The sequence below is a fragment of the Globicephala melas genome, chromosome 2 (genome assembly GCF_963455315.2).
Source record: "Globicephala melas chromosome 2, mGloMel1.2, whole genome shotgun sequence".
NCBI lineage: Eukaryota > Metazoa > Chordata > Mammalia > Artiodactyla > Delphinidae > Globicephala > Globicephala melas.
Window position 1 is genome coordinate 175111406 of NC_083315.2, and position 24465 is coordinate 175135870.

At 51.4% G+C, this 24465-nt stretch overlaps 2 protein-coding genes across 4 annotated transcripts in view; one reads left to right on the forward strand and one right to left on the reverse strand.

Annotated features, from left to right (window-relative positions):
- The window catches only part of AMN (amnion associated transmembrane protein), a 31776-nt gene extending 27270 nt beyond the window's left edge, over positions 1–4506 (forward strand). The window contains exon 9 of the mRNA XM_060295319.1: positions 1852–4506. The gene's annotated coding sequence lies outside the window, so the exon portion shown is untranslated. The remainder of the gene's footprint in view (positions 1–1851) is intronic.
- CDC42BPB (CDC42 binding protein kinase beta) overlaps positions 1–24465 on the reverse strand; it is a 114434-nt gene that overhangs the window by 15533 nt on the left and 74436 nt on the right. For all 3 annotated transcript variants that reach the window (XR_004045001.2, XM_030883296.2, XM_060295314.1), the window contains exons 8-26: positions 23826–24074; positions 22351–22430; positions 20287–20453; positions 20088–20207; positions 19074–19207; positions 17649–17891; positions 15663–15773; positions 14149–14393; positions 13939–14044; positions 13441–13565; positions 12880–12985; positions 10218–10366; positions 9774–9868; positions 7853–7932; positions 4183–4272; positions 3807–3884; positions 2103–2208; positions 1308–1444; positions 596–735 (exon numbers count right to left, since the gene is read on the reverse strand). Coding sequence is in view for 2 of the 3 variants with exons in the window: in XM_030883296.2 (XP_030739156.1) it covers positions 596–735; positions 1308–1444; positions 2103–2208; positions 3807–3884; positions 4183–4272; positions 7853–7932; positions 9774–9868; positions 10218–10366; positions 12880–12985; positions 13441–13565; positions 13939–14044; positions 14149–14393; positions 15663–15773; positions 17649–17891; positions 19074–19207; positions 20088–20207; positions 20287–20453; positions 22351–22430; positions 23826–24074 (2561 nt within the window). In the remaining variant the exon portion in view is untranslated. The remainder of the gene's footprint in view (positions 1–595; positions 736–1307; positions 1445–2102; positions 2209–3806; positions 3885–4182; positions 4273–7852; positions 7933–9773; positions 9869–10217; positions 10367–12879; positions 12986–13440; positions 13566–13938; positions 14045–14148; positions 14394–15662; positions 15774–17648; positions 17892–19073; positions 19208–20087; positions 20208–20286; positions 20454–22350; positions 22431–23825; positions 24075–24465) is intronic.

The following is a 24465-nucleotide window of genomic DNA, read 5'->3' on the forward strand; positions in this document are numbered from 1 at the left end:
TGGGGGTGGGTGACAGAGGGACGGGCACTCCACCTTGTGAGGAGAGGACGTGGCAGCAGCGACAATAGCTCCGCTCGCCAGGCTCTGAGCTAAGCACACCCTGTCTATTCACTTGCTTAATTAATCTTCCCAACAACCCTAGTACCTCACGACGTTGCTATTATGTCCATTTCAGAGTTAACCACAGAGAAGGTGGGGAGGGAAGGGTGCTGTGCCTTTTTGTATGTGGATGGCAGGAAGGCATCTGACTAGAAATGGAAGCCCTATGAGACGGTGCCACTCAGCAAACGCTGTGGCCACACGAAGACAAGGGCTCACGAGGACAGAGCACAGACCACCTCAGGCTGTCAGTGTGTCTCGGGGATCTTTTCTACTTGTTCTTGGGTACGTATTAGATGCCTATTTGGCAAATCTTTCAGGGCAAAAACATTCACAGCAGGAAAGTTTCTAGCAGGCACCTGTTTTTGGAGCTGCCCAATAACTAAGGGCGTGAAGGTAGAAATGGGGTTAAAGGCTACCAGGCAACAAACTCTCATTCTCAGACATGTAAGTCAAGTAAACCTCCTAGAACGAGGATCGACTACACCACACCGACCTGAGGTCTAGGACTTGGCTGGCCACGACGCCAGGCTGGGTGGACTTGCCCTCGGGCAGATCGTACAGAAAGAGCTTGCAGTCACAGACCACTGCGTAGGCCCGCTGCCACCCCTTCTTCACCCCGGTCGGCTTGGGGACCTGCAGATCAAAGTAACCATGTTCCTCTGGGCCGGACAACGGCAAGTGGAGGCGGCTGCTGTGCAGTGGTCGCTCCTAGCTGCTGCACGGCCAGTCCAGGCTGGGCCCAGGATGACTCGGGCAGTGCTGGGGAGGGGCTCTGCCCATGACAGAAGGTGGCGCAGGGGACAGTGCAGACAGCTCAACGAATGGGTGTGCTCACAGCAGACAGGGAGCAGCGTGGAATGCCCACAGCAGACGGGGAGCAGCGTGGAATGCCCACAGCAGACGGGGAGCAGCGTGGAATGCCGGGCCGGGCACAGCACCTTCAAATGGCACTTGGCTTTGAAACCTTAAGTGCATCAGCCCAGGACGTGGGGAAGAGAGGCCCCAGCTGATGCTGAGTGTGTTTCTGGGGCGGGGGGTCCCTCAGGACCCCAGGAGGGGAGGGCTCCCAGGACCAGAGGGCTCCCAGGACCGGCATGTGGGTCGCTTCATGCAGCAAAGGGACCAATTTCCAGGGTAGCTGGGCAAGGCCGTGGGTCACCAGGCTGGGTCGCCTGCCTGGGCAGGCAGCGGGGGGAACGTCCTACCTTTACGTAGCCCTTGTAGGCTGTTCCTATGCCTCTCTGTACGTCCACACCAAGAGGCCGCTTGGACTGCTCGGGGGGTATGGGGCACACCTGGGGAGCGCTGTCCTTGCAAGACACGTGACAGGCAAATGAGCACACTGCGAAAGCACAGAACACACTGTCACACCTGCGCCCCCACAGCAGCAGTCGCCTCAGGCGTGCGTGGCGCCCCAGGAAGGAGACGGTTTTAGCGCAGTTCCTACAACGCTCAGGTGCGCTGGCATCGGGCAACGCTTCCACACGCTCACGAGTACCCGCTGGGGGGCTGGCGCCTGTGCTCGGGGGCTCCGGCCCCAGGCTCGTCACAGTTCTCACCGCGGGACCTCGGCTGGCCTCGCATGCCCGCCCAGCCCCAGCGCAGGGCAAGACCACAACACAGAGGCCTAAAATGCTAACAATGACAAACTAGCAGAAAAGAGACCAGACAGTGGTGCTTATCTCTAAATGACTTGATAGTGGAAGATCGTAAAGTTCTTTTTACTCTCTGCTTTTCCTCATCCTGCAGGAGAACGGATGTGGACGGGACGTGGATGTTACCTTTTGTAACAAACAAGGACCAACAGACACCCTGGTCACCCCAGAGCAGCGCGCTGTCCACTGCAGCATGATCTCAACTCAGAGACCTTCACCGAGCACTTGTAAAGCCAGAGAAGGAGCATGTGCCCTGGGCCCCTCACGGCTAGGCTGCCCTTGGCCTTGCCGGCCTTCACCGTGACTCCCACGCCCGGCCCCTCTTGGCCCGCAGGCCGCACTCACCCTCACAGGCGTAGCCCTGGCGGATCAGCCCCACCATCAGGGAGGTGCAGTGGCTGCACTGCGTGGGGCTAGAGAAGGACTTGATGCTGAACTGGTGCGCTTTCGGCTGCAGGAAGAAAGTCAACGTGGTGAGACACGGGCGGTGGGGACCGGGGACATGTCTGCTTGTAACCAAGCGTTCCAACAACTGCAGCGCACCCTGGAAAAGCTGAGCCACACGCTTTCACCACGACGTGCGCGGCTCCCGGCGTGACCCCACGCGTGGAGCCTGAGCCAGAAAATGAGTCCACATGTGCAGCCTTCAGTGAGGACCCTCGCCGCCCACACCAGCGACGCTGGCCGGGCTGGGGCGCCGTGGTGACTCGAGCCCCTTGCCTGCCAGAGGCTCTGGGGCTGGCCTGGGCCGTGTTTTGGAGTGGGCTGCCACCCACAGCAGCTTGTTTCTCCCGGCAAGAGTCTGGAAAGACCCAATGCTCCTTGTCGGGAGAACAGACACAGGACGCCACCGACAACGGAATGAGAAGCCCAGCCAGCGTCCATGAAGCTTAACACGGCAAATGAAAGGATTCATTTCAGGGGCACGTGAAGATGTGGAACCATTTGTAGGAAGCAAGGGAGTGACCAACACAAAATCCAGAGGGCAGTCTGATCCCTGAGTCCACGAGAATCGCAGTCCAAAAGCCAAGCCGTTAGCTGGTCTCAAACAAAATCAAGCCCCCATCTCTAGCTGGCATGGCTGTCTGTGACTGAAGCCTTAAAAAAGACCATGTCTACGTTAAAGAAAAAAGAACATCTAGTACGTAAGGCCAGACACCTGCTAAGCTTGAAACCAGGGCCCTGTCACACCTCGAAGCCATGACCTACGCTGAACCCGGGCGTACTGACAGCACAGCTCTCCAAGATACGTTTACGAACAAGACAAGTTAGGAAGCTGCACACTGAGCAGAATTCCATTCACGCGGAGGAAGCAGTGCCTCCCATAAACCACGTGGACCTCTGAGGCCCAAAGTGCAGCCAGACAAATGGGAACGAATGTGGGGAAGGGACTTAATGGACACCGAGCGCAGAGTGGTTACCAGTGGACTAGGAAATGCGGTCTGGGGAGTGAAGACAGAGGGCCGGGGAGGTTAAACCCTGAAATCAGCTAATTAAAATGCACTCATGTCTCATTGGTTTAATCAAGAAAACACAGGGGGCTTCCTTGGTGGCGCAGTGGTTAAGAGTCCGCCTGCCAATGCAGGGGACACGGGTTCAAGCCCTGGTCCGGGAAGATCCCACATGCCGTGGAGCACCTAAGCCCATGCGCCACAACTACTGAGTCTGTGCTCTAGAGCCTGCGCGCCACAACTACTGAGCCCGCGTGTCACAACTACTGAAGCCCGTGCACGTAGAGCCCGTGCTCTGCAACGAGAAGCCACCACAATGAGAAGGCCGCACACTGCAAGGAAGAGTAGCCCCTGCTCGCTGCAACTAGAGAAAGCCCGCACGCAGCAATGAAGACCCAACGCAGCCAAAAATAAACTGATTAATTAAATATATTTTTTAAAAAAAGTATAGAAAACACAGGGTCCTGATGCTTTCTGGATTACACACTACTCAGAACAAAACATTACTGTGTACGTGAAAATACTAAGTTCGTCTTATTTACACAAAAGTTGTCTAAATCTGAGAAGGCCCCCCGGGGAAGAGCAAGGTCCCTCCTACCTTTGGTCCCGCCAGAGCGAGGGTCTGTGTGGTGGGCAGCGGCACGGTGGGTGGCCTCTGAGGGGCCCGAGCCACGTCCTGGGGGACAAGCGGGGACAGGTGAGCACTGTCCTAGCTCAGCACGCCTCTTACACAGCAGAACTGATTAATAATGAACAGTCCTGCATTTTAATTTACTAGATTGTTGAGACACCTGTCAAAGCAGCCCTCATCTGGCTGATGCTCTGACAGTAATTCTCAAACACAAGCAGGGCTTGGAGTGGCAAGCTGTGAGGCATCAGGGCAGCTTCTGTTCGAGGGCCCGTGAGGCGCGTGGATGTGGGGGCAGGGGGCAGACCGCAGGGCTCTCGGGGCGTCAACAGGGCAATACTCTCACCTCCTGCTGTTCTGTGGTTGCGGCCACAGAGACTGGTGGGGACGCCTCTGGCTTTGGAGCTTGTGTTTCTTGCTCACTAGTTGAGCTGGTCTGTGAAAACAAAGGCAGAGAAATACTGTGGGAATAAAAGAGCTTATTCTGCAGAATTTAGACTCTAACTACATGTTCTTTATTTAAAAAGTGCATTTCCTTGGGGACCTAAGGTCCCAGCACGGGTCCTTAGTCCTGGGACGTCCCGCCACGGACCCCACCTCACTCACAGCTGCCCTACCTTCTCCGAGGCCTCTGCCCCCGGCGTTCTAAGGCTGGGGTGGCGACCGCGTGGGAGGGTGGACTCTGACAAGTCACAACAATTGCCAAAGGTCTCACGCTCCAACTGCAGCCCGGACCCCCCCATCCTCCGGCCCAGCCATTTAAGGGCAGGAACAGGAGCTGCCAACCCTCTGAGGTCAGTCAGCAGTGATTTTACTGTGCACCCAGGAGCCCTGAGATCAAGCAGCCACGTGCTCCATAACCCCAACTCGGGGATCGAGAAAACGTACTAACGTCAAGAAAGGTCTATGGGGCTTCCCTGGCGGCGCAGTGGTGGAGAGTCCGCCTGCCGATGCAGGGGACACGGGCTCGTGCCCCGGTCCGGGAGGATCCCACATGCCGCGGAGCGGCTGGGCCCGTGAGCTGTGGCCGCTGAGCCTGCGCGTCCGGAGCCTGTGCTCCGCAACGGGAGAGGCCACAGCAGTGAGAGGCCCTCGTACCGCAAAAAAAAAAAAAAAAAAAAAAAAAAGTCTATGGACCTGTGACCAGAAGTAGGAATTTCCCTGGAAGCTTTATGACACAGGGAAGTCATGTTCTGTTCTGATAACTCAAGATTCCCAATTTACTCCCACACTTTGAAGCTCAAGCTGCATTCTAAATCCACCTGAAAATGACTTCACATCCATGAGTGTTCCTGATTCTAACGTTTCCTCACCACCAGCAATTACGACTTACACAGATGCACATACACGGTTTACAAAGCTTCATACATGTGACACAGAAGTGGCTGGGTAGGTGCCTACGAGAGCAGTTTACAGCTTGCATTCTGAATCGAAATCCCATTGAACCAAATCAGAGAAGCACTTTCCTATGGCTGGAATTAATTAGGCTGCTGTCTGGGGAGCCAAATTCAGATGGGAAGGCAGCACATACACAACAACACATACACAGCTGTGTGCTCCAACATTTGAACTTGTAAGCAACTCACAAGGGAAAGGCTAGATCAATTAGCTACAAATGTAAGCAAGTTTCTCCCATATGTAAGGCGTGTTACATGAGTTACAGTTCCATCTTTAGATAAATGAAGGGCAAAAGAACATTAAGTAATTTAATTTTAGCCGTGTAGCAGCCCCACTAGTTTCATTTCGTTGGTTAATTAACAAAAGGATGCAAATGAAGGAGGAGGAGAGGTGCACATCCAATGCCGCTCTGCTGACGTGAGTGAGGGTGCAGGTAGCCGGCGTGGGCAGCGGCCTCCTTCTTCCCAAGAGGCTGGCAGAGAGGAGGAGACAGAGCCCTCGGGTGCGACAGACAGGAGGCACAAAACCATCATTCCCGCCCAATAAAAACTTGCGTGAAAATGTACTGATTCACTCATTGTGGCAAACATTCCTAGTATAAACAGCAAGCTTAATACGGGGAAAGCAGAGGAGAAGCTTCAATCAGACATTTCTCACGTCTGGAAACCCTCCTAGCACACTCAAGACTCTGACCAAGGATTGTTTTCTTTCCATCAGTAAGTGTCCTTCCTACTTAAATCACAGGGTAGTGAGGGACTAAAGCATGAAAATGGCAGGGGTGCTGGCTGCACAGGATGAGGTTCAGAGGTCAGAACCTCTGCCGCCACGCTGAAACCGCTCCGCTGGCCGCCCACGGAGATGCAAGGTCTGAGCCAGAAACCACCTGCCGCCTCACGGATCGCTATGCTGTCCACTAGTTTTACAGAAAAGCTACTGCTGTCCGCACCTCCCCCCATTAACAACCCCAGTCTTTGCTTCTCGGGAGTCTGTATCTGCCCCGACGACGGTGTCTGGCTGTGCAGGGCCAGGAGGAGGCACCAGGCTGAGCAGCGGCAGGTTCTGCACGTACCGCGGTTGTAAACGGTTGCATGTATTTGCCTCTTAAAAACTGAGGACTTCAGGGAAAAGGCAGCATCACAAATTTGACTAAAAAAACCCTCTTGACAGGTGAATGTAAACAGGTGTGTGCCCAGAATGGTGGGGGCAACACAGATCCGCCTGGATTTCCTAACGACTGATCTAGGCAAGGATCACAGTCGTCCGCTAACCCACGGGGACCGCTGATTGCTCCCAGGGCCCTTCCCGGGGTGGGGTCTCGTCTGACAGACACCACCTCCACCTAAGGGTCAAGAAGCTTAGCGTCCCCGGTGCTGAGCAAACTGGCCTCCACTCACGGGGAGAACACACCATCTCCCAAGCAGAGTTCACATCAAGATGTTCAACCCACATCTAATCGAGAGGAAGAGTGGAGGCCTTCTACAAGAGAACTGGTTTGCACACTACAAGAACATCAATGTTATAAAACACAAAGTGGGGGGTGGGGGGGACAGGGGCACAGCTCCAGATTAGAGGAGACCAAAGAGACACGAGCTCTGGCTCCTGAGCTGGAGGGAAGGCAGCTGTGCGCTGCGGCATCAGTGCAAACCATCCCCGCGTGGTGACGGCACTGTGGATACGCAGGGGAACGTCTTCAACTCAGGAAAGAAACGCTGCAGTACTGAGTGTATTAGGGGTCATGATGCCTGCAACCCACACTCAAATAGCTCAGGGGAGAAAGGTCCATGTGCATGTGGAGAGAGAGAGAGAGAGAGAGAAAGTGCAGCACCATGCCAGGTGAGAGATACATATGTTCACTGTACTATTCTTTCAACTTTCCTGCAGGTTTAAAATTTTCTAATAAAAAGTTAGAAAACAAAAGCAATGGCAAACACATCAGAAGTCCCATTAATGAGATTTCCTTTCACTAGCTTCCCGCTGCGGCTTGCTTTACGGGGCTGCTGGGAAGGGCCTATCCCTGCAGTTTTGCAGAGACCGTCCTGCCTCCACAGAGTGATGTGAAGAATGCGCAGCTGAAGAGGAGGGAAGCGGGATCCACTCAGACCAGCAGCCACTCCCGAAGCTGGAGGGGCTGCTCTGGGTTCCTCCTGTCCGGGGCGGGTCTCCCTGAGCAGAGGCGATGAACTCCAGCACCAGGACCGCAACAGGGGCCCGGGCCAGACTATTCTTGCAAGCCACCCACCTCCGCCCCGGCGAGGCTGCACCGTACTGAAACGGGAACATGACCGGCTCATTCTTCACCGTGAGAACCTGTGGTTTAAAAACTGCCTGAAATATTCAGCACACAGGCAGAGACCGGTGTGGACTTCCTCCCGGAAGATGCCAAGAACTCTCTTACCCTCCACCTAACTTGAGGGGCCTCTCTGTGAACGCCTCAAACACCCTAACTGCTTCCAACTGTACACGTTTAGCCCTGGTCAACTGCAGGATCGGCACAGCTGAGCTAAACCGCCCGGGGCCAAGGTACTGTGGGTTTGCGGCCCTGCAGGTAGTCAAATCACAGTAACTGATTTCTAACTCTTCATCAATTCATCTGTCACTGTAAAAAAACAATTACTTACTCTAAACGTCAGATCGTGCGCAAGAGGTGCAGTGTTGAAGTACTCAAAAATGGAATCCTGAAAATCTGGAAGCTTGAGTCCTGTGAGAACAAAACGAGGCCAGTCAAGGTAAAAAACTTAAGATGCAAAGACCCAGTGTCACCGAGATATCAATTCTGTCAGTTAATGATAAATCTGAGAGAGTAACCGAGGAAAACTATCCGGAAATCTCTAAAAATGGGGGGGGGGGAGACCTACCAGATGCTAAAGCAGATTCACTGAAGCGTCTCTAACTAGAATCGGGGGGCATCGCCCATGGACAATGAGCAGGGGAGAAAATCCAGGAAGAGGCCCCGCGCCCACGGTAATGAAATCTCAGCTATGGTAAGACCCACATCTGAAATCAGTAGCGAGGGGAACTTTTTAATAACTGGTACTGGACAACTAACTAGCCACAGGAAAAGGATAAAACGGGGTCCGCCCCTCAAACTGTACATCATAGTAAATTCCAGATAAGTCAGTAATCTAAATGTTAAAAGTGAGACTATGCAAGCGTCAAAGGAAGACATGGGCGAATTACTTGAGCAACTGGGGACATGGGGGTATTGCCCTGTAACTCAAAAAAGGGAAAAAACTGATAAATTTGACACACACAAGTTAAAAAACAATAAAAATACCTTACGCTTGGCAAAACAAAAATAACAACAGCAAAAAACCATGATAAACAAGGACAAACTAGGAAAAATATTTGCAACTTCTGTCAAACAGAAGGTTCTAGTCCTCAATATATAGAAAGCTTCTAAGAAAAAGCCACAACCTGAATTATAAAAAATGGGCAGAAAACACAGATACATAAGTCACCAGAATAAGAAATACAAACAGCCCTCAAACACATGGAAAGGTGTGCAGTCTGGCTCATAATAAGAAAAAATGCAAACGTGGTGCTACTTCTCACCCCTTCAGAGTAAGATCACACTTTGTAGGCGAGGCTCTGGGGCAGGAACGCTCGCCTGCACTGTGGCGGAGACACAAATGCACAAGCGTCGGAGCAGAATCCAGCACTGCTGAGGCTAAGTGTATGCGTGCTTAACCTCTGACTGGCAATCCCACTTCTGGAAACCTAGCCCCAAAATGCACGGACAGAAACAGAAAACGCTAATATGCACACGGCTACTCACCGCAGCACTCTGTGATAGCAAGAGACCAGAATAGCCCAACACCCAGCAGGGTGCTGTGCTGTGCTGGGTGAAGGGTCCGGGACCAGCTGAGGGCTGTGGCCTCGCCTGAGCACAGAACAGAGCAGGGCAGGCCTTTGTGAAGTCATGGGGGACACAACTGTCTAATTATACAGCTACAGGTATTTGCTTTATATTTTCAAGGTGAAACAAAGGAAGAATAAACCAAAAACTGTGGCTACCTTTGGAGAAGGCATCTTTGAACAAACTCTACTTCAGAATTTGGACTTTGGAATTATGCTAAGTGCTTTCTTTATGTAACTAAAAACTATTAAACCTAAAAGAAATGAAATGTAAAATAAAACCATTTCATTAAAAAAGGTTTGTATTTAAATCATTCAGGGGCTTCCCTGGGCGGCGCAATGGTTAAGAATCCACCTGCCAATGCAGGGAACACAGGTTCGAGCCCTGGTCCGGGAAGATCCCACATGCCGTGGAGCAACTAAGCCCGTGCGCCACAACTACTGAGCCTGTGCTCTAGAGCCCGTGAGCCACAACTACTGAAGCCCACGTGCTGCAAGCCACAACTACTGAAGCCCATTGTGCTCTGCAATGAGAAGCCACCGGGATGAGAAGCCCACGCACTGCAATGAAGAGTAGCCCCCACTCTCAGCAACTAGAGAAAAGCCTGTGCACAGCAACGAAGACCCAATGCAGCCAAAAATAAATTAAAAAAAAAAAATTCAGACGCGTTGATTCTAATTTACCAGTATCTGCTCTAAACTTTTCTTCCATCTTCTTCTTCAAAATTTCCATTTCTTCTAATAATTCTCTATTCTTGGCTTCGGAATCCTTTAGTTTGCTAAAATAAAAAATAAACAGCTTTAAGTGCCCAGAGCCCATGTCATCTCTGTGCTGGCTCAGAGAGTGTCAAGATGTTAGGGGGTGGGGGGAGGGTGTTTAACCCAGGTGCCTGGGAAAGCGGCAGGGCAGGCACGACAAGTACCCCTGTTCATACACTTCAAAACTGCAAAAAAAAAAAAAAAAAAAAAACAAACAAAACTGCAGACTCTCATGCTCTCATTTTTTCCTTAAAACACTAATAAGCACAGCCCCCAGGAGGTGAAGTGCTCACACATACCCGTGCACCTAGGTCTAACTGAACACCGACTCAGTGCCCGCCCCCGGGTGGCCCAAGGCCCCGCAGGCACCTTTCAAAGGAGAGATTCATGTCCTTGACCTTCCTCAGCTCCTCCTGGACGAGCTGTTTGGCCCGGATCTCCGCCTCTAGAGCTGACTGCAGTTCCAGGCGTGCAGACATGTCCAGCTTCTGACTACGGCGAACTTTCCAAAGGGGATCCTGTAGAGATCAGTTCAAATATTAAAAATACATTCTTAAGCTATTTACTTGTTTAACAAAATTAATGCTAACAAATAAGTAATTCATCTTCTTTTAATCTTAAGCTTTTATTATATTTAAGTATCAACTCTCAGATGTTAAAGTCCATGGGATCCAATGTTAGTTTTGTGACTTTTTTCTTAGAGGTCTTCTAGAGAATAAAATTGACGGGTTTTTTTTCTCTAAGAATAAAACTGACCCTGCAGTGTGATTTCTACAGGGCTCCGCTACACTCTTCTACAAATTTAAGTTACATTCTAGGATCACAGTTACCTTATTTTTCCTACGTCTTGAAACGTTGTGCTATTTCATCATCTTAGTAACTATGTCATTACTCATCAATTATTCCTACCTATGATAAAACACTAAAATAATAACAGAAAGGAAGAATGATGTAATGACCTAGAAGGTTGAAGCCATAGTGAAATAAACCAGCTTGAGGACAGCATTCTTCCATTTTCTTATTGAGCTGCCTAATGTATCTCACCGACTTTCAAGAGCATAAGAGAAATCTGAAGAGATTATCTTGCAGACTTTTTCTTAAGGCTTTCACTGAATACGGTTAAGAATTCTTCATTTTTCCTCCATAACAAGAAAGAGGAGAAAACGGAGTGAGAGAGATGGCTCACAAGCAGAAGAGTGTACGGAGGAGCGGGCAGGGCTCCATCTAGCGGTGACAGCGGGACCGATAAGCTGAGAGAAGGCTCAGGGGACCACATCCTAGGGGAACTTTCTCAAGAATGGATAAGTGAACAGACAACACATTTCTAAGGACAATACACTTCTAAGGACATTCTCATCCAGTTAGTCCTTCAACACGAAGAACTATCCACACTGTATTTTGCAACAAGAATCTCAACGGGGGCTTCCCTGGTGGTGCAGCGGTTAAGAATCCGCCTGCCAACGCAGGGGACACGGGTTCAATCCCTGGTCCGGGAAGATCCCACATGCCGCGGAGCAACTAAGCCCGTGTGCCACAACTACTGAGCCTGCGCTCTAGAGCCTGCGAGCCACAACTACTGGAGCCCACATGCCAAAACTACTGAATCCTGTGTGCCTAGAGCCCATGCTCTGCCACAAGAGAAGCCACCACACCACAACGAAGAGTAGCCTCCGCTCGCCCCAACTAGAGAAAGCCCGCGCATAGCAACGAAGACCCAACGCAGACAAAAATTAATAAATAAATTTAAAAAAAAATCTCAACAATCCCATTTTGCTAAAAGGACATATTCTTTCATCTTTTATGAGGTTTGTGCACAAACTTTATTTAATGCAGTTTATAAATGCCAGTGTACTTGTAAACATGACTGGAAGAAAAGAGAAAAACAGAAACAAAAAAATTTACTGCTCATTCTAATTGGTGTTTGTAAATGTAAAAATGAAAATGTTCTCCAATCATGGAGCAAAGAACACAGCGGTAGTTTTTCTTTCAATAAAATTATGAGCTGTCCATGTTTTCAAAAGTATTGTGTTCTGGACATTCCTGGTGGCACAGTGGTTAAGAATCCACCTGCCGATGCAGGGGACACAGGTTCGAGCCCTGGTCCGGGAAGATCCCACATGCCGTGGAGCAACTAAGCCCGTGCGTCACAACTACTGAGCCTGCGCTCTAGAGCCACAAATACTGAAGCCCGCACGCCTAGAGCCCATGCTCCACAACAAGAGAAGCCCGCGCACCACAACCAAGAGTAGCCCCTGCTCACCTCAACTAGAGAAAGGCCGCACGCAGCAACGAAGACCCAACACAGCCAAAAATAAATAAATAAGTAAAAACAAAATAAAAAATGTATTGTGTTTTGGTGACGGAAGCGCAAGAAGAGTGAGAGGTCAAGGATGAGCTGGAACCTATCAGAGACGGACTCCTGAGGTTCAGCGTCTACAAGCCGCACGTGCTCCAGGCCCTGTGGGACGGGGGCCAGCAGTTCAGTCCACCCAAAAGTACTGGCCCCCCAACCTTGGTAAACATACCTTCAAACCAGGAAAACATGGAATAAAACTGTGCGTTCACTAAGTTTAATTCTAGCCAGAATCCTAATGAAGTTTTGTTCCTCTTCACCTTTATTCTGACTTTGTGAATTATTCACAAAGTAACTCACACATGTGTATTTTAACAAGGGTAAATGGTGGAGGAGAGAAGGGGGCGCGAGCTGCTGCACGGGGACCAGCACCACCAGCCCAGCGCTCAGAGTCACACAGGCTGCTGGACAGACGGACAGACCTACACACTAATAAAGCAAACCTCCTCGACGGCAGAATCCCATCCTGCTAAGTTAAGACTGCACCACAGAGCCTGCTACTCAACAGTGATTTGCTAAATGAATGAATGGTATCAAAGTAATCTGTGATCTCCTGACGCCCGACAAGATGCCAGCCACACAGAAGCCTCCCACGTCACTGAATTACCTGCACGTTCACATTTGGAGCCACCTATGATCCCCCAGCAACAGAAGTGCGCATTTCAGACCCAGACCTACCAGTGTCCTTGACCCCAGGCTGGAGCTCCTCAGCGCCTCGAGTTCTTCGGTCATCTTCGAAGCCAAGGCCTGAAGATAGCCCCGGGCATCCTTCTCGTCGCTGACCCTGGAGGGGAACAGCCATCCCGTGAGCCAGAGGTGCCCACCACCCCTCCTCAGGACACGGCGGCCCAATGCCATGTCACCCTCCAACACCCGTGACGAGCCCACACCCTGTTAGGGGAGGCCAGTCCCAGCTCGCTCTCTGGGGCTCCTGGGCCTTCGTGCAGCCGTGCTTCCCAGAAGCTCTGCCTCCGTTTCAGCCAGGACATGCGGGGCGGGGGCCAGCGCGACCCACACCCTCGGGGACTTGGTGGTGCTGTTTCTCCACCTTCAGTCCAATGTCATGATCACGGGACAGAACTGCTGCCCCCAGACGGTACCGATTTGGGGGAAACAGGCGAGATCTGTACGGTTAGACCTCAGAGACACAGTGTGAGGTGTGAAGGAGGAGGTGGCAGCTGGGGAAACCACGATGGGGGCGCCAGCTGGGCCGCACCGCGGAGCTCGCCGTGCACGTACCACTGAATGATTTCCGCGATCTGGGCTTCCCAGTGGGCAACCGACTCCTTCTTGGCTGCCAGATCCTGCAGGTCATCCTCCAGCTGTCTGTTCTGAGCTGTGAGTTTATCCACAAAGGAACAAAGCTGAAATTAAACAATTGTAACACACAACTCATTACTGGGCATCCTCAGCATTATGAAAACTACAAGTCCTTTTGAATTTTGAAAGTTTTCTTTAATCGTTATGAGAGTTTCCCAAACGAAGTTTCCAATGTGGACTTTCTGATCATATCAAACTTAAGTCACGTTTCAATACGAATCTTAACATCAAAGTGATTAGAGCTACTGGTTTCAGGTAATTAGCAGCTTGTAACCAAATGAAAACACCCCACTTAAAAGATCAAACATATTATTACTTCACTTAAAAATTAAAATACTTAAAACACCAAACTTCTAAGACTCAAGAACGAAAAAATTACAGCATCCACAAAGTGACGGTTCAGATCCTTTAAATCACCTTTTCGTTTTCTGCAGTTAATTTCTTGTTTTCCTCAAGCAGCATCGCCCTTTCTCGTTCGTACTTGTCTTTGACTGTGCCCACGGCCTCCTCCATCTCACTGTGCCTGAGAAGGCAGGAGAGATTTTAGGGGTTCCTGACTTTGCCAACGCTCCTCCCCGGGCCCGGCGCAGCCCGAGGCCTCTGCGCCGCGGGGCTGTGCGGACTCACCGCTCACGTCTGGACTTCTCTAACTTGTCCTTCAGCACCAGGACCTCCTTCTGCAGGGCCAGCTGCTGGCTTTCAGAGTCGTGCACCTCTTTCTTCACATTCTTCACCTCCAGCACGTGGGAGGCCTCGCGTCTCACCAATTCCTCTTCATAAAACAGGACTTTCTTCTCAAGCTCAGATTTTATCTTGGAAATCTCCTGCTGATGTTCTAAGGCGGCACCTGGCCCACGGCCTCCTTGCTTCATCTGAAGATAAAGGTTGGAATAAATTACAAATCTCTGCGCCCTCCTCGAGGCTCAGGCATCACCCCGACCACGGCAGACACTTGCAAGCGCTTCTTCCTCTGCCCTGCCAACAGACACCGGTCCTTCTAACAGCTGCAGGGCAGGCTTTGGTGGGGGCGGGGGTGTGTGTGTGTGTCTGCCCTGGGAGGGGTGAGCCCAGATCTGCCTGAGACCCAGAGGCTCCGTCTCACACTCTGATACGAATGGTTCTCAAGGTCTCCTCACGCTGTCCGTTCATTCACGCAACAATATTCTCTGGAGGGCTGACCGTGTGCCAGGCACCCTCCTGCTAACAGGGTCACACGGGGTGGTGACATGGGAAGTGAGCCATCAGGCTAGGAAGGTCTTCATCACGGGGGAGGCGGGGGCTCAGCCAGGGCAGAGGCACTGAGTGAGGGGAGTAGGGGGACAAGCTGCAAGTGTCTGAAGAACAGGAGGAATCAGGGGGCACGAGGGAGGAGGTCAGGGTTATTCGAGCGCTGCGGGAAGCCATCAGAGGGCATTAACGACGTGACGAGCTTTGACTTTGGTGTAACGAGCTGCTGTGTGGAGAGCAGACTGCAGAGGGCACAGAAAGGGACGGGGAGACGCAGTCACAGGCCGCCGAGTCCGGGCAAAAGGTGTTGCCCGTGGAAGCAAATACGACGGGGAGAAGCTGACACCTCGGGGATGTGTACTGGGGGGACGGGCCAGGTGTGAGGGCGAGAGAAGACCCATCGTCTGCATTTCACAGAGGAAACCCAGGCTCAGAAAGTGGAGTCCCGGATCTGAAGTCTCGCCAAGCCCATGAGGAGCCACTACAGCCCTCCCCCGCTCCCCCGCCCCTCCCCAGCCACCCCACTGCCCTCTGGCCCTGGACGAGGGCCCCAGGCCATCAGCCCGGCTCTTCCACCGCCAGCAGCAGGACATGGGCTGTAAGCTTTTACAGAAACTGACTCCACCGAATTTAGAAACCCAGACACAGAGAAAGCATGAGGCGTCAGTTTGCTAGGGCTGGCTCTAGACTGCCGGAAACATTTACACAAGGAAAGAAACGAAGGAACCCGGTTTTTAAAGGTGAGAAGCTCCCATAAGCTTTACATCGCGTTCCCGGCCCCCCGCCGCCCCCGCCCCACGCCAGGTCTTGTTGGAGCCCTGACAAGCGCATCGTTTAAGGTGACTCCCGCCCGGCAGCCGCTAAGGATAAGAGTCTGCTCTCTCAGTAAGAATAAAGACCTAACCGAGCACTACCTTGAGGGCTTCAAGCTCACTTTCTATTTGCTTGGAGAAGTTCTCGCTGTGCTCACGCAGCTTGCGCTCCTTGGAGGCCTCAGCCACGGCGTCCTCGAGCTGAGCTTCCAGCTAAGGAAGGAGAACAGCACTTTTTATCAACACAAACCAGCTGCACTGCGGCAGCTAGACCTTTACCCAGAAGGAACTCTAAGCGAACGAAACCTTGTAACTCTTCGCTCTTCATCAGATTTTGATCATAAAGTAAAGGCTGAGAAATACACTTCAGGACTTAACTGGAATGGCTGGTTAGTAATAAAACAAGTTTAAATTCTAATTTAAATTGATACTTTGAAACTATATTTCAAGAAAAGATACCAGTTTGTGAAAACAAATACTCCAATACCTGTAGGATACAGGTTCGGGGTTTTTTGTTTGTTTCTTTGTTTTTTAATTTTACTTATTTATTTTTGGCTGTGTTGGGTCTTCGTTGCTGCCCGCGGGCTTTCTTTAGTTGTGGTGAGCAGGGGCTACTCTTTGTTGCAGTGCGTGGGCTTCTCATTGCGGTGGCTTCTGTTGTTGTGGAACACGGGCTCTAGGCGTGCGGGCTTCAGTAGTTGTGGCTTGCGGGCTCAGCAGTTGCGGCTCGCGGACTCCAGAGCACAGGCTCAGTAGTTGTGGCGCACGGGCTTATTTGCTCCGCGGCATGTGGGATCTTCCCAGGCCAGGGCTTGAACCTGTGTCCCCTGCATTGGCAGGCGGATTCTTAACCACTGCGCCACCAGGGAAGTCCCAGATTCATTTTTTTTTAATGGAAGACTTGAAACATACACAAAAGTAGATAGTGTGGTATAATGAAGCCCATGTGCCATGACCCGACATCAAGAGGTAGCACCCTGGGCCTGCTTCAGCTGCATGGCTACTCCCCAATCATTTTAAAGCAAACCCCAGACACAGTATCATTTCACCCAGAACTGGAATGGTCATGCTTAATTAGGGGTTCACTACAAAGAGTTACAGTTGGCTAGAACTACAAATGTACTGGGGTTGCAAAATCAACTGTCTAAGAAGAAAACAAACAGGCATTCTGAGGCCGAAGGACAAAGAGCCCTGGACATGAAGGAACAGGAGCACATGCTCTGCGCCTCCCACTCAGTTTACCGAGTAAACCCAACAGAATGTTAAAGGAAGGGTTGTGGCCAACGTGTTGCCTGTTGGTAACAGAACGTTTGAAATCATCTCGGGCAGCAGTTCAAGGGGGGTCCTGAGGCCCTTTTAGGTCTGCAAGGCCCTTCCCCTTCTAAGTCCCTACCTTAGGAGCTGGGCTTTCTTCATGTACATTATACAAAAAAGCGTATTGCTCCAGACAATGGAGAAACAGATATAAGAACCCGGGTGTTTTCTATTAAGTCAGACATTAAAGAAAGGCATAAGCATGTTAAAAATGCCACACTTCTCACTATATTTTAAAAAACTGGTCACTTTTCATAAAAATGTTATTTATGTTAACATGTAATGAATCTGTTGTTATACTGAACATTTTTTCAGTTTTAATTTCTAACGTGGTAAACACTAAGACCTATAACCACACAAACAAAAGCCCTTCGGGGCCCTCAGTGATTTCTGAGTGTCAAGGATTCCGAAGCCAGTCTCAGGACCGCTGCTCTGGGGCAGCGGCATTGCGCACCTAGAAGCCTTCGTGTCTCCTGAAGCCATGCTGCGTCACATCATGACGTGTTTCTATGGTATGTCTTGTTCGTGAATACCCTCTATTGGGCTTTACAATTTTAGTACTACAGGAACTTCTTTTAATAACTTCACAAATAGGGAACAAGGGCTGAGAGCTACAAAACAGATGCTTAGCAAAGCGGCTACTTGGCTTCACGTGAAATTTAAGATCCATTGTATCTTCAAGTGATTTACGTGACGCAGCCTAAGCTCCCAAAGCTGTTTTACTGGGATCACCCAGGCGCCCCACCAGCATCCCCTGAAGCCCCGAGAAGCTACCTCCTTCCTGCTCTTGTCGGCCCTGCGGGCCTCCTGCCTCAGCGCGTCCATCTTCTGCACGGCCGCCTCCACCTCCTCCTCCCGGTCCCGCAGCTGCCGGGACACCTTCTGCTTCTGGGACCGGAGCTCGGCCATGCGCTCGTTGAGCTCTGAGAACTCCTGCAGGGCCAGCTTCCGCTGCTGGTGGGCGTCTTTCAGTTCCCGGGCCTGGGACTTCAACCGCTCGGAAGCCTCAATTAATTGCTGAACACAAAAGAGTTAAATTACAGATGGTTTACGTTTGCCTAACGAGGACTGGACTGGAAGGCGGGAAGCGCTGTCTTCCACAGTATTAAGGGGTTAAAGTGACAGCAGATCTGGTTACAGGCTGTAGCCACAGCCCCGAGAACTGACCTTCCTGGAAAAAGCCCTTTGTTTGTCCCAGCGCAGCCTGAAGAAGCCCACCTGAGACCAGTGAGACCCTCCTATGATGTGAGCAGCTTGCTCACAGAGGCAAGTCTGGCCCAGGAATTTCGACCTCTCCCCTGTGTCATCCACGCAATCACCAAGCGCGAATCTGGTCGCCAATCTGCTTACTTAAACCCAGCAGATCAGACAAGAGCACATTATATACAGAAGTGCTTAAGATTTCAATCAAAGTAAAGAACCGTATAAAAACGATCTGCTCCCTGCAGCCGATCCCTTGACAACTGGGCTGCTCGGTCACCGTGGCACCTGCTGGCCTGCGGCTGGAAGCAGCAGGATCTGAGCAGGCTGGAGGGCAGCTCCCGCCACAGGGAAGAGAGGCCCCTGTGGACCCGCCCACTGCAAGTTTCTCCAGCCCACCTGCGCCTCTGAGACGAAGCCCTGCAGGTGGTACGATACCACGGGGAACGGAAATCCTGCTCGATTCAGAAAACAGACCCCAACCACAGGGTCAACAACCGAGTGTACCTTAGGAAACATGGTCCTCACCGGTGTGAACATACTGCTGTCTGGACACAGCTGGAAGTGTCTCACTGAAAATCAATGTCATAAAGGAGCTATGGCCTCTTTCGCAAAGCCTTGCCAGAGCTGCAGTCCGGGCAGGAAGGACAGGGACTCTGGCTCGGGTGAGGACACGCGCCCTACGCCAGCTGGGTCAGCGCAGGGAAAGCCCTCAGCCCTCACACGGGGATGCTGCCCGCTCAGCAGGCCCGTGTCCGAGGTTAAAGACGACGACCGGGAAGTGCGCCCGTGGAGCCACGGCGCTGAAGAGCACCCGCGACCACGACTGGCCCCACGGTAACCGGGCGCCAGTTGGGCTCCGTGTGAGCCTCGGCAGCAGGGGCCAGGATCTGCACGCAGGCGAGGGGCCTGGACATCCTCGAACACGCACACGGACTCAACCTCACACTCTGCAAGATCACGTAAGCCTCTCTCACGCAAACGAGGCCTCTTGACTACCTTGTGGAAATCCTCCTTTTCCTGCCGCACCAGGCGGTACTGCTTCTCCAGGCCTTTCAGTCGATGCGTGGAATCCTCGTGCTCCTGGCGAAGAGTCACCGTGTCCTCAAGCTGTCGCTCGAGCCTATTTGAATCTGAGCAAAAGAGAAAAGAAAGCGTATTCCCTTACATGCAAAACTCTGTGATCTGACCTACTGACAGGGAATTATTTAATAATCCCAAATGCCCTCGAGGCTTTTTTGACATTCTCTCTCAGGCACGCACATGGCCGCCTGCACACCTGAGCAGACCCAGCAGACTTGGCTCTGCCCCTCTGTCTACGCACCCTTCCCCGGGACCGTGAGCCCCAGGGCGGCATGCGCCTCTCTGTCTCGCCCTTGCTCCCTGTGTGCGCCAGCACAGTGCAGCCGAGTGGTGCAGGAGGGTTTTAGTAAGTAATGGACTCAATGGAAGCCCTTTTCTGGATCGGGATAGTGGGTCCCAGATAGGAAACAGACAGAAGGCAATTGACTCGGGTTTGATTTGAGATGAGAGTCAAGTGCAGCAGCAACCAGGTGTCAGGTAAACGGTTAAGACTTAAAGGTGACTTGAGTCTTCAGGAAGCTCTGATAACCTAGGAACCACAAAACACACACTCTCGTGACAATAGAACCAGCATCTAAAACACTGGAAAGTGAGTACAGCCACTGAGGGAAGCTTCAGAAAGGAAAGTTACGGCAATTCTGTCTTAGAGTGACAAAGAGGAGAATTAAGAGAGAGAAATGCAAAATATTCTGAGAGTTTATGCATAAAATATTAAGAACTGATTCTAGCTGTAACTATAACATTATAGTATTAGAGTTAAGCAAGTTGGAGAAATGATTTTAAATAAGCTGGCAAAACACCAGAACTCTTTGCTAAAGTTTAACCTTTTTCCCCTGCTTTTCCATCCAATGAAAAGGACTCTGAAAATTTTCTTGGCAGAGACGAATGCCCAAGAACAGAGACTAAGCAGTTTGACTTTAGAACACTTACCTGCTATTTTGTTCTTCAAACGTTCGATTTCTTCGTTCAGCTTTTTGATCTCTTTATCCCGGGCTGAACTGCCCAGGGCCCGGGCCGAGCCGTGGAGGGACTGGACGGTCTGGGTGGACTCTGGGGAAGAGACACACATGAGTGCAGGCCCACGGCAGCGGCAAGCAGACCCCACTGCAGAGGCCCCGCTGCCACTCACCCTGCAGCTTCCTGCTCAGCTCCAGCCTCTCCTGTTCCAGCCTCCGGATCCTCCTCTCATAGGCTTCAACCTGCAGGCTGTTCTCCAAATCCCGCTGCACACCCTCGTCTTTGGTTAACGTACTGGACTGCATTATGCTCTTCAGAGAGCCCCGGTCAGAAAAACAGCTGCAAATAAAGCAACAGGGTTTTCTGATCTACTGAGAATTTACAGTGATTCCATTAGCATTTAAAAACTTCCTGGGGTAAAAGATAAGCCTTTTTAAATTGGCAAACAAAAACACTTGTGAAAAGACTTTATTGTTTATGGAGCCAAAATTAGACAAGAGTCTTCCTTCCTGCAAATGACTGGGTGACAACGGGCAGCGAAGAGGGACGCCCTCAGAGCTGGTCAGAGACATTGCCTCTGCAGGGGAGGGGACGTTAATTTCTTTCTTTCTTGTTGAAGTACTGTTGATTTACAATGCTGTGTTAGTACAGAGCATAACTTCTAAATCATCGCGTCCACTCAACCAGACACTGAAAAGAGAAGGCCTTCTGCACGAGGAGCTGGGCTGGTGGGGCCTGGCTGGGCTCAGGCAGAGGCTTCCCAGGACGCTCACCCTGGAGCCTGCAGCGAAGTGAGTCGGCGAGGGCACGCTGGCTCCACGCTGACTGGAGACGGTTCCTTCAACCCTCCGGGGCTCATCTTCCCCCGAAGACTGAACACCCTGTAAGGTTCCTTCAATTCCAGCACTCTCACCAGCACAGATAAGCTCCTCACCAACGACCAGCCGACTCACAACACACAGACTAAGGCCGAGGATGGTTCTCTCCATCAGAGCTTAACTCGGGGACAGGTTACTTAGTTCCTCTTGCATTTAACGTGACAGTGACGTCAGGGACGTCTCTGAGTCCTACAATGCATGCAGCGAGGCACCCACCGTGCACGCACAAGCACACACACACTCACAGGAGGGGCTGGCTGGTGTTTCTCAAAGGTGGCCCGAGGGTGCTGTGCCGGCTGGCACTGCCGGGGTCCGGGGTCCGTTCCAGGAGGAGGTCCCTGGACCCAACCCAACACACCTGAGCCTTGGTCGCGGGGACGGGGCTGGGATCCACAGGTGTGATAAGCACCCAGTGAACCGAATGCAGTGGAAGGTCTAGCACCTCTGCAGAGGGGCTAATAAATCAACACGCCCAGCACGCCCTGGAACGCCTCCTTCTTGGCTGGAAGGCATGTACCGTAACTTTGGCTTACGTGCTGTTTAACTCCGGCATCCACACCTAAAGAGAGTTTCTACAAGCTTGAGCACAAGTAACCCTCTTCTGCAAGGAATCTGTATCACTTCAGGCACCGTGGCAGCTCCAGTTGTTTTATTTTACCCGCCTTTCTTCCTAACCCCTCTCTTCTTGGCCCAGTTTCCTTTTAAAAGCAAGTTAGAGCGTCTCCGGCAACGCAAGTCTGCCAGAGGCCCATTCGAGACAGAGGCCGACGCAGACAAACACCAGCCGGGGCTCCCGGGGCTGGAGCCACACGTGGGGCTCGTTCTCTCAGCTCTGGCGGGGACTGTGCTGCAGCCCCACCCATGGGAGCGACGGGGCCGTGGCTAAGAGCCCTGCAAAAGCGAGTGGGAACCCTGATGAAGATGGCGCTCAGCCGGGCGCGAATGGACACCGTGCCACTAACTGCAGCCACTGATGTCCCATCGGCACAAATCCTGCCAGTGCCGATGGCCTACAGAGATCAGGCGCCAGCAAACCATGGCCCGAGGGCCAAATCCTCTCGAGCCTGCTTTTGTACCTCCCATAAGTTCAAAATAGTTTTTACGTTTTTAATGGGTTGTTAAAAAAGAAAAGTATACAACAGAGATCTCAAAGCCTAAAGTATGTGCTACCAGGCCCTTTATGGAGAAAGTCTGCCGACCCCGCTATACGTGGCATCACGTGCAGCACCAGGTGTGCACTTTTAAAGGACAAAGCCATCTGGCGCTCCCGTAAGCACAGCCCTCTCAGCACTCGGACTGCTCACCCCCCCGGGGGGGAAGGCTCCTGCTCTGCAGCTGAGCGATAAATGCTGACATACCTTTCCGTGGTGAATGTAAAACCGATGAATGGCAAATGTAATCCAGAAAAGCCCGTATGAGAACCAGGAGGTAATATTTCCTGCGCAAGAACACACACAACATAAACGAAATTATGTTCAAACAAATGGCAAACAAGGGAGAAAAAGTATTACCCCAGGATGAACTCAAGAGTGCAGCGGGGAGAACGGAGGGCGCTTCTGGAATGTTGCCTCCATGGTGCCACCTGCATGGGGCCGGGTACCGGCAGGTCCACTTCCCGCTCCTGGCAGGGGCCAAAGCGTGACGCAGTTAAGGGGATAAACCCACTGCTTCTGATGATCATAATGGCACGGGTCCAACTTGGATCAGGCTGCTGACTGTGAACCTTCTAAAGCGGCAGGATCCCCACTCACCGTGAGCCTGGGCAGGGAGGAGTGGGGGACCCGGGGCAGGGGCTTGGGCTCTGGGTTCTTGGCCTGAAACAGAGGCCAAGGTAAGAGGCAGCGTTTGGAACCCAAAGGTGGACTATTTTAGACAGGTTTACTACAACTCTATTTTTCAATATGCGGGTCCTTCTCTATTAAAAATAAAAGCAAAGTTATTTATCTGGAGAATTGCAGTGTGGAAACAGTTTCTCTGAAGTCCAGGAAAAATCCTTTCAACAATGATAATACTTTTCTCACATCATCTAAACGTCAGCTCTTATTTTACTAAGAAAAAGTCTGTAGGGAATAATCAAGATTTTTCTTTTACTTGGTTGAAACCTCAGTTTCTCTATCCCCAAACAAAGACACACGTATAGACTAATAAGGCTGAGTTTGATGACGCCAAAATAGTTTTACAGCACATGAGCAGAACTCTCTGGGGGCCAAAGGTATACTGACAAGTGCATCAGAGGCCCTGACAGAAAAGGTCAGACACCAGAGGGTCCCAGGGCCACATCCCAACTTGAAAAACCCACGACCTGAAACATCAGCAACTCAAAATCGGCCCATCACCACTGTCACTCCTGACTTCCTGAGGCATAAGGAAACATTCACGCACACGCTGAACACACGTGATGGCAGGAAGTCTGGACGTCCTCACGCACAGGGTCAGTGAGAAGGACCAGAAACCCTGAGGCCCACGTACTACCTGTGGGGCCGCAGGCGGGCTCCTGGCAGTGGTGACAACGGAAGTGACGTTCTAATGTGATAACGTACCTGACGCTGTTTCGCAAAGGTACAAAGCCATGAAGATAAAAGTAATTCTGATGAATTCTAAAACAAAACAGCTATTTAATAACTCCATTTTACTCAAATTGAGTAACCCATCATTTTAAAAACGGGATGTTAAGGACCAAGCCATAGGCTGGGATAAAAGGTACATTTTCTTGAGACAACTGCCAAAACTTCTGGAGCCCAGCACAGTTCTAAGATTTGCCACCTCCAAGGCGAGCGACCCTGTGCGCTGCAGACCCCCTGGGGTGCAACACGGGGACGGCCGCTGCACTTACAGCGTTCCTCAGCACGTCGTCATCCACGTCAAAGTTGGACGTGTCGGAAGGACTGCTCACATCCGGGATGTAAGGGGCTTCCAGGTTTCGTATATTTTCCCAGTTCAGTCCTTGGAAAAACGCGTGCTTCTTGAAGTCCTCCACCCCATTCTGTCCCAGCCGGCGCTCCCTACTGCAGATCAGCCTCTGGATGAGGTCTTTCGCCTCCTCGGACACGTCTGTGACGTGGGATGGGAACTGAAACCGCTCCTGGAGGGGGAAGGGGGCAAATCAGGGGACACGTGATGAAAACACTCAGAAAAATCTAAGGTGCACAGACATCACAGGGAACAGAGTAGAAACAACAGCTCCAAAGCAACAGTCATTTTTTATTTCATGGTAACTAAGTGCAACCAAAGCTAATGAAGCCTAATTCCAGAAAAGCAAACATAAAAATCATAAGTCTTGCTGGTTTTCCTCATGGCAGACTTGTTACCACATTGCACATAAATTAAAACAGTGATAAATTGTCACCTATCAAGGTGGCAAAGAATGCTGACAACAGGCTGTGGGTGGGAGGGAAACTGGCACAGCCTTTCAGAACTCATTTTGCCAACAGCTGTGGCAGTTCCACTTCCAAAAATTTAGTCTAGAGAAACGG